General features: G+C 42.7%; 1 protein-coding gene and 3 non-coding genes across 6 annotated transcripts; all 4 read right to left on the reverse strand.

Annotated features, from left to right (window-relative positions):
* Positions 1–1,027: 1,027 nt before the first annotated feature.
* EIF4A2 (eukaryotic translation initiation factor 4A2) lies at positions 1,028–10,410 on the reverse strand. 3 transcript variants are annotated; one of them, XR_014789633.1, is made up of 12 exons: positions 10,348–10,410; positions 8,690–8,732; positions 8,474–8,606; positions 8,080–8,219; positions 6,504–6,672; positions 6,153–6,262; positions 5,720–5,863; positions 5,248–5,385; positions 3,462–3,551; positions 3,154–3,233; positions 2,487–2,587; positions 1,028–1,835 (listed from the first exon to the last, which is right to left on the reverse strand). XR_014789633.1 is itself a non-coding variant. In XM_084847602.1 (11 exons), the coding sequence occupies exons 1-11, from the start codon at positions 10,374–10,376 to the stop codon at positions 1,691–1,693; spliced, it is 1,221 nt and encodes a 406-aa protein (XP_084703728.1). In that variant the 5' UTR covers positions 10,377–10,410; the 3' UTR covers positions 1,028–1,690. The 3 variants fall into 3 exon arrangements, 1 of the variants encoding a protein (XP_084703728.1); XR_014789632.1 differs by having other exon boundaries at positions 2,483–2,587; XM_084847602.1 differs by lacking the exon at positions 2,487–2,587.
* LOC146351595 (small nucleolar RNA SNORA81) lies at positions 5,511–5,689 on the reverse strand. Its single transcript, XR_014789713.1, has one exon. It is a non-coding gene; the product is annotated as a small nucleolar RNA SNORA81 (small nucleolar RNA).
* Positions 5,982–6,111, reverse strand: LOC146351596 (small nucleolar RNA SNORA63). The gene has a single exon (XR_014789712.1). It is a non-coding gene; the product is annotated as a small nucleolar RNA SNORA63 (small nucleolar RNA).
* Positions 8,293–8,363, reverse strand: LOC146351597 (small nucleolar RNA SNORD2). The gene has a single exon (XR_014789751.1). It is a non-coding gene; the product is annotated as a small nucleolar RNA SNORD2 (small nucleolar RNA).
* Positions 10,411–11,393: the final 983 nt, after the last annotated feature.

Genomic DNA, 11,393 nt, shown 5'->3' on the forward strand with positions numbered 1-11,393 from the left:
GGCAGTTTTGTGCAGGTCTGTTCTAGTTTTACTTTCTTGCAAAACTACATAGTATTGCATACTGAAAAGGTAGTTTGCCCTTAATCGCTCCTGTATACACTTCAGCATGCTACTTTGGGGGCTGGATAACCTTGCAATAATCCAATGGAACATTTAAGTTGGGACCTCATCTTTTTGCTTTGGCTGGGTGTCAAGCAGAAAAGGTGTTAACAGGAAGTAGCTATGAAGGCTATGGGCTTGCATTTAAGAAGTATTTTAAGTGACCTTCCATTAGTTTGCTCCTACAAATTGTCTAAGTTTATGCAGAACAGATGGCAGCACCTGCCAAAAATCTCTCATCTAAAAATCTTACATTTTAGATGGAGTCGTAGATAAATTTTTCCACGTTAAAAAGTATCCAGTGACGTTCTCCATAGCCTCCCCTTGTCTCTCCAGCAAGGAGCCTTGTTTGAAAAATGAGAAAAGACTATCCCATTGTACCTTGTCTAAAACTAAGGTAAACGGAAGCCCCCCCCCCCCCCATTTCTATAGTGCCCTCTCCCAGTGGCTGAGATTCAACCCAGCTCTAGCCTTGCAGTCTCTGTAGTGGGAATGTGAACTGTGCGCAGCATTCTAGATGCTTGCTGTAGAAAGAAAACGGAATTTTCCTCTTGAGGCTGTACTGTTTGTGACCTAAGTGGTTTCAGGGTATTTGCAGCCTATTTCAAGCGCCATCAGGATAGATGAGTACAATCTGCACTATTATGCTTTTTTTCTAAGGGTTAAAAATCTTGAGCAGTTTTTTGTAAGATACTCTGGAGCCTTTATTGCAGTGGTGGGGGACCTATCCTTCTCCAGAAGCTGTGTTACAACAGAGTTAATGGAAAGGAGTGCAGAGTCCAACAGCTAGAGGGCTGCACATTTCCCATCCTGGCTTAGAACTACTCTTCTCCTTGGAAAGGTAGCAGTCCCCTGAACCAACCACAACTGAGCCTACCAATCATAACTGAAGCCCCTAGCCTCCCAAGAAGCAATGAAGTGCACCCAGTGAATATATAAGTGTTTTATTGAACATTCAAACTTCATTAAGACATGTGCAATATGGCAATTTTAATGGGTTTAACCCTAACTAAGACAATAGTAATGATTGCTTGCTGGGGTTTAGCTATAGGGTCCAGATCACACTTAACACTAATTAAATACTTTATTCAATAAATACATACCAAACAAAAATGCATTTTAATACTCTTATAAAAGTTGAGTCATGTTGAAAGGCCTTTCCAATGTAGTCTAATATAGAACTATAACATACAATAAAGGTAAATATGTCAGTTTAACATAATTGGCTGATTTTATACAGCGCTTATACCTTTTAGTCCATAAGTAAATTATTAAATGATAAAGAACATCTAACACTATCACTTCTACAGAACTAGGAAATAAATTTCTAATAAAGAAAAAATTTACAGACCCCATGTCTTTCCACCCAACCCCAACAGTCTAAACCCTAAGGAGGAGAAAGCCAAAGGCAATCCCCACAAAAGCTCACGACAAATTGTCGCTTCGCTTATCAAAAATCTGTATTTCTGATCCGTAATGAGCATTGAGACAAGATTCAATGTATCCCCCAAGAAAGAAGCACAATGCGCGTTGTGGATCGCCTAGTCAGCAACAGCGAGCACTGCATTCCAAAAACATCTCATCCCAGGGATTAAATGAGGTCTGCCACATTCATTGGCATTTCCTCCACCGTAGTATTGTAGAAAGTCTCAATATCCCGAAGGATCCGCTTGTCCTCCTCAGTGACAAAGTTTATAGCCACACCTTTCCTGCCAAAACGACCACCTCTGCCAATCCTGCGTAGAACAGAAAAAATTGTGAAGAGCTTACTTTTAAACAGGTTTTAAATAACCTGTATTCAGGGTTAAAAATTATTAGTACTCATTGTCAAAAACTTTAGTTATGACAAATCCTGTATTATATTTACTATTTTTGTGCCAAATCCATATGCAAGGTTTGTTTAGCTATCTATTGGAAGTCTTGACAAATGCCCCAACTACAGAGAGGTTGTCACACTAGGTAGCACAGACAAAGAACCATTATACTTTGCATGACTTCTAGTTGAAGACTCCCCCATCCCCCAAGCTTTCTAGAGAACTTTGGAAGAAGGTTCTTATCTCACACCATTTCTTTTTGTACATGGACAGAGCTTGATGTCAGCCTGTAAATTATAAAAATTGTTTTAACCATTAAGACTATTGTTCCAAATCAAAGCCCTTAAAAGCCAAGCCTTACAATTAATTTTTCAAAGACATAAGCTTATTCATCAGTGGGAAAACTTAACCACCAACAACTAGTTTTTTTGCAAGATCATTTACAGGGCACACAGTACATATAGAGGTTTTCAAACCCACAACTTCTGCCTCCATCTGGCCAAACCATTAAGAGCTTTAAGACAAACATAGCTCACAACAATCATTACAAAAGAAAAGTATATAAATACCAACTCGCTCTTTATTCAAACAGTGTGCCGCTTACGAATCCACGTCCTAAATTACGCCAACGCCGTTTCTGAGCACCATCTCGTCATCAAGTGGGCTAGCGACTCCTGTATTTTTTTATATCAAGTAACAAGGTACAATTTACTTCATTTAGGGACAAAGCCACTAAGATAGATAACAGCTTAGGGAGATAAACTGAAAGTTCTACTAGAAGACACCAGAGAAAGAATCCCACTGTAAGAGGAACCAAAGAGCAGCAGTGAAGGCATTGGCATGAAGAAACTTCCAATAAAGCAACATTAAACAAGCTGAGAGGCACAAATATTTACATCTAGTGTAAAAAGCATAACCTCTGGAAATTCTTTCCTAGTCACAATATACGCAACACAAGATCTTTAAAGAACTTTGGCAGACTCCACAACACATGCCATAGAACATTAGTTCTGGAGCTCTTAAGATGTCTTGATGGCCGATCATTACTTGCCAAAGTTCTAGTACAACTAAGTTTTCCCACTGTTTTGTCTTACTAGCTAACCAAGAAGCTCTGCCCCTCCCATCTTCACCACACTACATACACACACAGTGTAGTATTAATGCAAGAAAGGAAGGCAAGTTTGAGGGTGTAGATTCTGAAGGAACTTCAACATGGAAACTCAGCAAAAAGTCAACTAACCTGTGAATATAGTTTTCACGATTGGTCGGTAGGTCATAATTTATAACCAATGATACTTGTTGCACATCAATGCCACGAGCCTGTGAGGGAAGGCAACACATCAAAAAAGAAAACCCACTGTATGCCTAGGTTAAAGCATTTATGTTTTGTTGACCATGATATAGTGATGAACTACAATTATGCAAGTTCATAGTGGAGCATGGTCTTTACTCTTCCAATAGCTTGAGTAGCTCAGGTTACAATAACCTGCACCAAAGAGAAAAGCTTTGGATAAGTATATACAAAGGGCAGTGACCATGAATACTTACCAACAAATCAGTAGTGATCAAGACACGGCTTGATCCTGATCTAAACTCTCTCATGATAACATCTCGCTCCTTCTGGTCCATGTCACCATGCTGTAAAGATTTTTAAAAACTTATGTTAATTGGAATATCAAGCAAGTAAAAAAGACCATATACTTTCAGGAATGCTGGGCACTAGTCCAAAACATCTGGAAGCCACCTGGTTGGGGGCTGTTTCTAACGTCATTTTATGTATGACTTAAGTTTGCTCATAAGATTATTTATTTTAAAACCTTTAAAAGTGAACTCAAGTTAGTATAGTTGTAGTCACTGTCTGAATATGTTAGAACTATATTAAATGACTGGAACAGCATCAGAAACACAGGGCTCTACAAAACAAAATCCAAGGTGTCAAGAATGCACACTCACTGTCAATAACGCACAATAGCAACTTTACTCACACATTGGGAAACTGAGCATAAATATCAGTAAAACATTTTAGATCCAAGAATTTTAATGAGGAATGAAAGAAATAACTATGCTGGGGTTCCACAGACAGGATTAAGAAATATTTTTCCTCATGGCTTCATTATTTCCAGACATTTTACATCTCTAGTCTTTCTATCAGTGTTTTTATTATGTAGCTTTTAGGAATAATTTTAGGGGGAGTAAAGGCTGGTTAACCATATATAAATACATTGTCTTAAATTCTAAAGAAGTATTTTATAATCCAAAGCTGTTCAAATTTTCAGGAAAAAAACAAAAGTGGTCCTCGTGGAAAAAATGGGCCCTCACATCTCTATGAGTGACTTATTACATTTATGTCCCACCCTTCCTCCAAAGAGCTCAAGGCAGCGTACATAATCCTCCTCCCTCTCCATTTTATCCTCACAACCACCCTGTAAGATAAATTAGGCTAAGGGACTAGAATCTGGGTCTCCCAAGTCCCAGACCAACACTCTAACCAGTACACCACTCTGGCTCTACCAGAACCCTAAACTCACAAAAACTGTAAGAGATGTATCTACCATCTGTAGCGGATATGCTATGGCCTAGAAAATGTACATTAAGACCTGCTTTGCCCATAACACTAACCCACAGCTTATTTCCCTACCCAGTTTGTCTGGCAAATGAAGTAACAAACTGATTGGTTTTTTCAATCCCTGGGCTGTTTGTTTTCTTCCTCCTTCAGCCCCGTTTCCCAAATGCATTTGCAGCGATAGCACGTAGAGCCACTATTTCCCCCCACTGCCTATGTAGTCTAATGAAACAACCCATGAACCTGCCGTTTTGGGTTCATGCAGAGCAACGAACTAGGGTTTAAACAATCCAACATCAAACTATGGGTTCTTTACCTGGGTTGTTCATGGTTAACAAAGCATGGATTGTTAGTGTGGATACGTTCACACATCAGGACAGAATTCAACCACCCATGGGTTAAATATTTATTTATTTAATTTATAAACAACCCCCCCCCCCCCCCGCAAGGAACCCAAGGTGGCTTACATTATCCTCTTCCTCCATTTTATCCTAACAAGCCTGTGAAGTAGGTTGGGCCGAGTGTCATTATGTGCAAACCATATCTAAGAGGGGGCTGGAGGTTGTAGTAAGGTATGACAATGTAGTTAAGCAAAAACAGTCTTGTTTTGAAGTAAGATTAAAGCATTTCTCAGCCCTACAATTCTGTCAGTCAACTTTTTAACGCCATGTCACTGGTATTAGGAACACCATTTCCAAATACTTTGCAATTTAGAACTTGCTTCTCAATTCCAGTAGCATCATGCAACACATCTTCAGTATCAACACTTACCAGAGCAGAGACAGTGAAGTCCCTTGCATGCATTTTCTCTGTAAGCCAATCTACTTTCCTCCTTGTATTAAGGAAAATAACAGCCTGTGTAATGGTCAAGGTTTCATACAAATCACAGAGGGTATCCAGCTTCCATTCCTGTAATGTTAAGGCAATGGTCATTAGCACACATGAAAAGGGCTGTACAAAATAATACATAAAGCCTCAGTATACTATGTTCAAGATTACACTGAGCTGCTAACTAAAGTCAAATTTCCAGACAGTAGTGTTGCACCAAGTCCACAGACTAGGACACTGGACATTAAGAAAGAGGTCCACCCTAGTCTTTTACTGATCCAGTGCATTTGTTCTACTTCTTGTGTGTACCGTGCTAGCATTACTACAGAAGCCAAGGCACAACCTCAACTTATGTAGTTTTAGCACAGTGCTTGTACAAGAAGTACTCCTAAGATGGTTTAAGTGTCTTCCTTACCTCTCTCTCCACATTAATATAGAATTGTTTGATGCCCTCAAGAGTCAATTCCTCTTTCTTTACTAAAATACGAATGGGATCTCTCATGAACTTTTTGGTCACTTCCAACACATCCATTGGCATAGTGGCAGATAGTAACACAACCTGGAACAGCAAAGATTCATTAAGTAAAACTGGTCAGACACTTGTCAGGTTGGTAGTGGTCAATGAGAATCGCCTGGACAGCTTTGGCTATTGAGTGCTGCAGAAATATAATAAAATAATGTATGAAACCAAGCGTCCTTGTCTGCTGTGGAATCGAAACAAACAAGGATAGAAAAGAGACAATTTTGCTTTGTGCAGGGGGAACGACAATACAGCACTTCACAGCTACATTGTAACTTTACCTGCATTTCTGGAATGGCCAATTTTATCACATCAAGTTTGACTTTACCTGAATGTTTGTGCTTAACTTCTGAAAAATTTCATAAATTTGATCCTTAAATCCCCGGCTCAGCATTTCATCTGCTTCATCCAAGACAAACATTTTGATCCATTTAGGTGCTACAAGAAAAGCAAACATTTCAGCAGTTTTATAGGTTAAGAGTGCCTCTAACTAGAACGCTGACTTCTTGAGCGAGAAAATCAGTGCTACCAAACGCCAAGCTACTATTTAGACCACCTTGCAGGAGTTTATATGTTATTTTTAAGCAGCCTAGTTAACTTTTTAAACTCTGCCTTTCTTTTAGTCAACACTTGCTCAAACTTGTCCCTCTGAGGTTTTAATTAGTATTTCATTACTTACACAGATAGCGCCTGTTTAACATGTCAAATACACGTCCTGGAGTTCCCACCACGATGTGGGGAGCCTCTGCTTGCAGCTTCTGCATCTCATTGCGAACATTTGTGCCACCAATGCAAGCATGGCAAGTTGCGCCCATATAATCTCCAAGAGCCAGAATAACTTTTTGGATCTGAAATAATAATTCTCAATTAGAATGGCATCAAAGGAGCTTCCCAGCGAGTGTACACTGTGTATAGTGACGGGCACATGCAACTCGTATTTTATGACCTACATGCAGTTTGCAAAGCATTTCCTACCCACAGATTCTATCTGCATTGGAAACTCATCACATCCAAAGCTGTCTTCATAGTCAGATTGTCTTCCACTACAGAAATGCTGGCTCTTTCCACAGAAGGGGAGCCTTATGTTTTATAAAGGCCCACATTAAAGTACTCCCAGTCAAGAACTAGGCTTGTCTTGGTGCCATGGCAAAACAAAGAATAGCTACTAGTTACTACCTATGCAGAAGCACTGTATTGTTTCTTTAAAAAAAATACCATAAGCTGGCGGGGAGGGTATTACATTGAAAAATAAAAATTTAAATAACTGACCCTTCTGGACAGATTAAGTGAATTTAGCAGGCTCTCAACAGATATCTACCTACACATCACTTTAAATATGGTATCCCTATGCTGATACATAAGGAAACAGCTGGACATGTCTTGTGCTGACAACTGACCAACCACCCTTTTGCTTCCTCAGAGTAGATAATCTGGTGTTACATTGCAAGCAAATGCGAATCACACTGGCAAAAACACCTCTAAATTGAATGCTATGTATTGTTCCTTAAAGACTAATCTCAGTTTATTTGTTGCTTTGTCTCCATGGAGAAACTATGCAAGTGAACCCAGAACTCCACTCTAGGGCATCCTAGTTGTTACCTGTATTTTAGCTATATGCACAGAGATACTGTAGAAGAGTGTGTTTTCTAAGTTATCTGAATGATTGCCTCCAAGGAAGTGTTACATTTTAGGCCCAAATAAGAATTTAATACTGAACCGAATTATAAACTCCTCCAAGGTTGTCATAAATTGGTCTACACTTATCTCAATATTCAAGGTTATATTCACAAGAACATAGAATTTAATAGGGAGTGTGTAGTGCTGCAAAAACGCTGTTCAAAACAGAAGATTAAGAGACTGAAGCACACACAGTACAAAGTAAATACATACAGGAAAAAAATGAACTGATCACATGCGCACTGCAGTTTTCATGTTGCACAACTGCATGCATTTTAAAAGTGCCTTTTCTACTCAAATTATGCTATTTAGCATCACTAAGTCTTCTGGATATGCCCATCACTCCTATACAGCTGTTACCCCACTTCATCCCAGCGTCACTGGCCTATTGTCCCATCTGACCTCTCTCCATATAATTAAAGGAGAAAAGTTAGAGGGGGAGAGGCCTGTTTTTATTTTTACAACCCAGAGGCAACAAGAAGTCATTACAGACTCGCAAGAAATGTTAACTGTCCTACAGTTGTGAAACCTGAAACCTATGCAACATGTAAGCAGCTTTTTAACTACACTATCAATACCTGTTGAGCCAGTTCTCTGGTAGGGGCCAATACTAGTGCTTGGGTCTCCTTGAGATCAATCTCCAACTGTTGCAGGATGGAAATAGCAAATGTGGCTGTCTTGCCAGTACCTGACTGAGCTTGAGCAATCACATCATACCCTAAAAAAAGGATAGATATTTACTGCTCCCACACAACACATCAGGATTCAGTTTAACTGTTGATTTCCTTTTCAAGTGATCAGCAGTTACAAATTATCTCCATTCCAGGTCAGTCCCGAAAGATGGTATACCATCATCTCACTTTTCAAGGAAAGATGTGTTTTACTTCCACCCCAAGGCTGAGAACTTAAGGAGAGCTTTGACAATTCTTAGTATCTACTCATATAGTATCTACTCAATGACTACTTGCTCACCTTTGATACATGGAATAATAGCTCGTTGCTGGATAGCTGAAGGCTTCTCAAAACCATAAGCATAAATTCCCCTGAGAAGGGATTCTTTTAAGTTCATATCATCAAAATTGTCAACGATTTCATTCCAATTGCTCTGCAGGAGGAAAGTAAATTTTACTTCACTCATCAACACCTTCCCCCTTACGCTTTTAATGGAACTATAATTGAAATACTAACCTCAATGACACCATCGGGGTCCATTCCCTCTGGGCCATGGTCTCTGTCAAATGAGACACAAACGTTGTCAACTAGGCTGGGTGAAGACTCCTACGGATGCAACTTAAATGAAAACTGACTCAAATACAGTGACGATTACTCTGAAGTACGTACCTTGCCTACACTGAAACTACTACCTTCCTATCCTGTCGACATCATTACTGAGTTGTTCACTACAGTCAAACCATTTTTTAAAACCTGAAACTGAAAGTACTACTTTTTCTTGCTATACAACTCACTTCAGAGTATGTGCAAATTACAAGCTTGGGCATAAAAGCTCTCCATGCCTAGAAGATGGGTAAGCGGAAATGCTCAGCTAATGACCTACACTAAGGTCTGTTATACTCATTTCATACCTTCTATCATAAAGTTATGTTCTTAATTTTTATATCAGGTCGGGGGGGAGGGGAAACCCCGCCCTTCATGCACATAGGAGATGAGACTGCTCCATATTTCTTCCATCAGCCTGAGTTCTTTTTAAGAGGGAAGAGTGGCAAGAGGAGACAGGCACATGGTGTGGTATTAGCAACGTGTGTCAGATGCCCCAATGGTAGCCACTGATATACTTCTCCAGTAGTTTGCCTAATCTCCTTTCAAAGCCGCCCAAACTAGCGGTCAGCATTACCTCTTGTGGACGTGAATTCCATAGTTTAACTTTTCCCTGTGTGAAGAAGCCCTTCTTCTTCTCCGTCCTGGATCTCCCCCCAATCAGCTTCATGGGATGACCCCGGGTTCTATTATTTATGGGACAGTATTTTGTACACCCCTATCATGTCTCCCCATACTCGCCTTGTTCTAGATTAAGCAGCCTCAGACTTTGTAACTCTTCCTCATGGGGGAGTTACTTTAGCCAAGGCCCGGCCTTTCTTCCCGCTCGTCGCCGAGAGCTGAGGCTCTCGCGAGAGCTCCACCCGAGGCTTCATTGCGCCAAGTCGAGGACGCGCCAGTGACTGACGAGGCTGCCGGCGAACGAACGGCCTGCGAGCCGCGCCCCTCCCTGCTCGCTATCCTCCCCCCTCCTTTGGGTGAAATGGGCACTTCCGAGGCACATTCGCTGAGGGGCTTGAGGCTCACCATTTGGGCGAAACCATGTGGCCTTCTGAGAGGAGTCGGGGGTGGGGGGGGGTGGAGAAACGGGGGATCCATTTTTAACCTAGCAATGTGGCACGCCGCTGGAGAGCGTAATTAAAGAGACGAGCAAATGCAATAAATTGACGGGAAAGGCCGGTTTCCCCCCTTAAAGCCAACGGCCAGATTGGTCTAGGTCCCCTCCTCCTCGCAGCCATTTCGGACCACACCATTTGGCGCCCCGGCGAGGGAGGAAAAGCCCCCTCTCATCCCAACGGAAGGAGGGCAGGCAGTTATTTGCATGGATTCGCTTATCAACGGGAAACCTAACTCAGAAGTGCGGCCTCGATTTCACAAGCGAGGGGCGGAAGAAACGGCGCGTCCCCGCGGCGGCCTTGAAGGCGGCGCGGCGATCGTCCCGCTTATTGCCCCTTTCACGTCACAGCCTTTGACACGCTCCGCCTTGCCCGAAAAAAGCCTCCGCCCGGCCTCAAATAGTCCCCACCTTCCCAACATAACCGCTTCGCTTTCCCCCTCCCGCGCCCTACTACCTGCTATAGTCCGCGGAGCCGCCTGACATGTTCCGATCGCCGCCGCTCTCCCCAACTGAAAAGGCAGCGCCTCCGCGGCGCCTGCTTTATATATCCGTCTCGTTGGCCGGGACTACTTTTACTCCCCCCTCCGCCTCCTCTCGTTGCGGAGGGGTATAGCTATTAACAACGTGCGAGGCGCGCGTTAGGCACAACACCCCACCACTGTTTCCCTTGCCCGACAAGAAAGCCCTTCTCACAGTTTCATGAGGGAAAGGTTTGGATAATTCTAGAGGAGCGTCAAGGATTACGGCTTTTCAGGTCAGACAGAGGCCTTGCGTGGGACTACTTTACGCACGGCGACGCGGAGGGATATTGCAGCAGTTGGGTGGCGACTGACTGCGTCCCGCTTTTTTCCCGGCCTCCTCTTCCCTCCCTTATCAGCCCTCAGTCTCGTAAACGGGGTTTCCTACATCGCCCCTGCCTCGGAAGCGTGCGGGGCGGGGCTTGAGAAGGGCGAGGGAAATGGCGGTGGTTGTGGCTGCCTGGGGGGATTCTGGGGTGAGGGGGGGAGAAATGAAGGAGGAAATAAAGCAGGGAGGTGGTGGCGAGGCACGACTTGACTGAGGATAGAAAGCGGGGGTAAGAGAGCTGTGGAGAAAGAGAGTGGGGAAATGAGGATGAGGGGAGATAGGAGTTGTCTGGGGGGTGAGAAGTGAGGAAGGCGAGACAAGGATTAGGGCTCTGGGGAAATGTGTGAGGAGAATTAGGGAGGAGAGTGAAAGTGGAGGGAATAGCATAAGGAAGAGGCGAAAGCGTGCGGGGCTGAAAGATATGGGGCGGGGGAGAGACATCCATGAAGGGAATTAAGAAATAGGAGCAGGGGTGAAGAGAGAATTGGTGACAGAGTTGGAGGTGGAGAATGAGGGGTAGGAGAGGGGTATTGGGATCTAAAGGGCCAAAAGGGCAATCAGAAGAGAGGGTGATAGGGGTAATTTTGTTCTGGTATTTGTTGGTGCCAGAGGTGCTCCAAAAGCCAGTAGCTGGAGCAGTGGCTAGTGCTAAAC

Source organism: Heloderma suspectum, chromosome 3, assembly GCF_057233095.1.
Source record: "Heloderma suspectum isolate Gila_16-S chromosome 3, 16-S_ref, whole genome shotgun sequence".
NCBI classification, from domain to species: Eukaryota; Metazoa; Chordata; class Lepidosauria; order Squamata; family Helodermatidae; genus Heloderma; species Heloderma suspectum.

Excerpts from the sequence above, each read along its gene's own strand:
- EIF4A2 (XM_084847602.1), bottom strand. The coding sequence starts at position 10,376 with ATGTCAGGCGGCTCCGCGGACTATAGCAG. Across the intron at positions 3,234-3,461 it reads TGATCACTACTGATTTGTTG|GCTCGTGGCATTGATGTGCA; the intron begins GTAAGTATTCAT and ends CTTCCCTCACAG. Across the intron at positions 1,836-3,153 it reads CGTGAAAACTATATTCACAG|GATTGGCAGAGGTGGTCGTT; the intron begins GTTAGTTGACTT and ends TGTTCTACGCAG.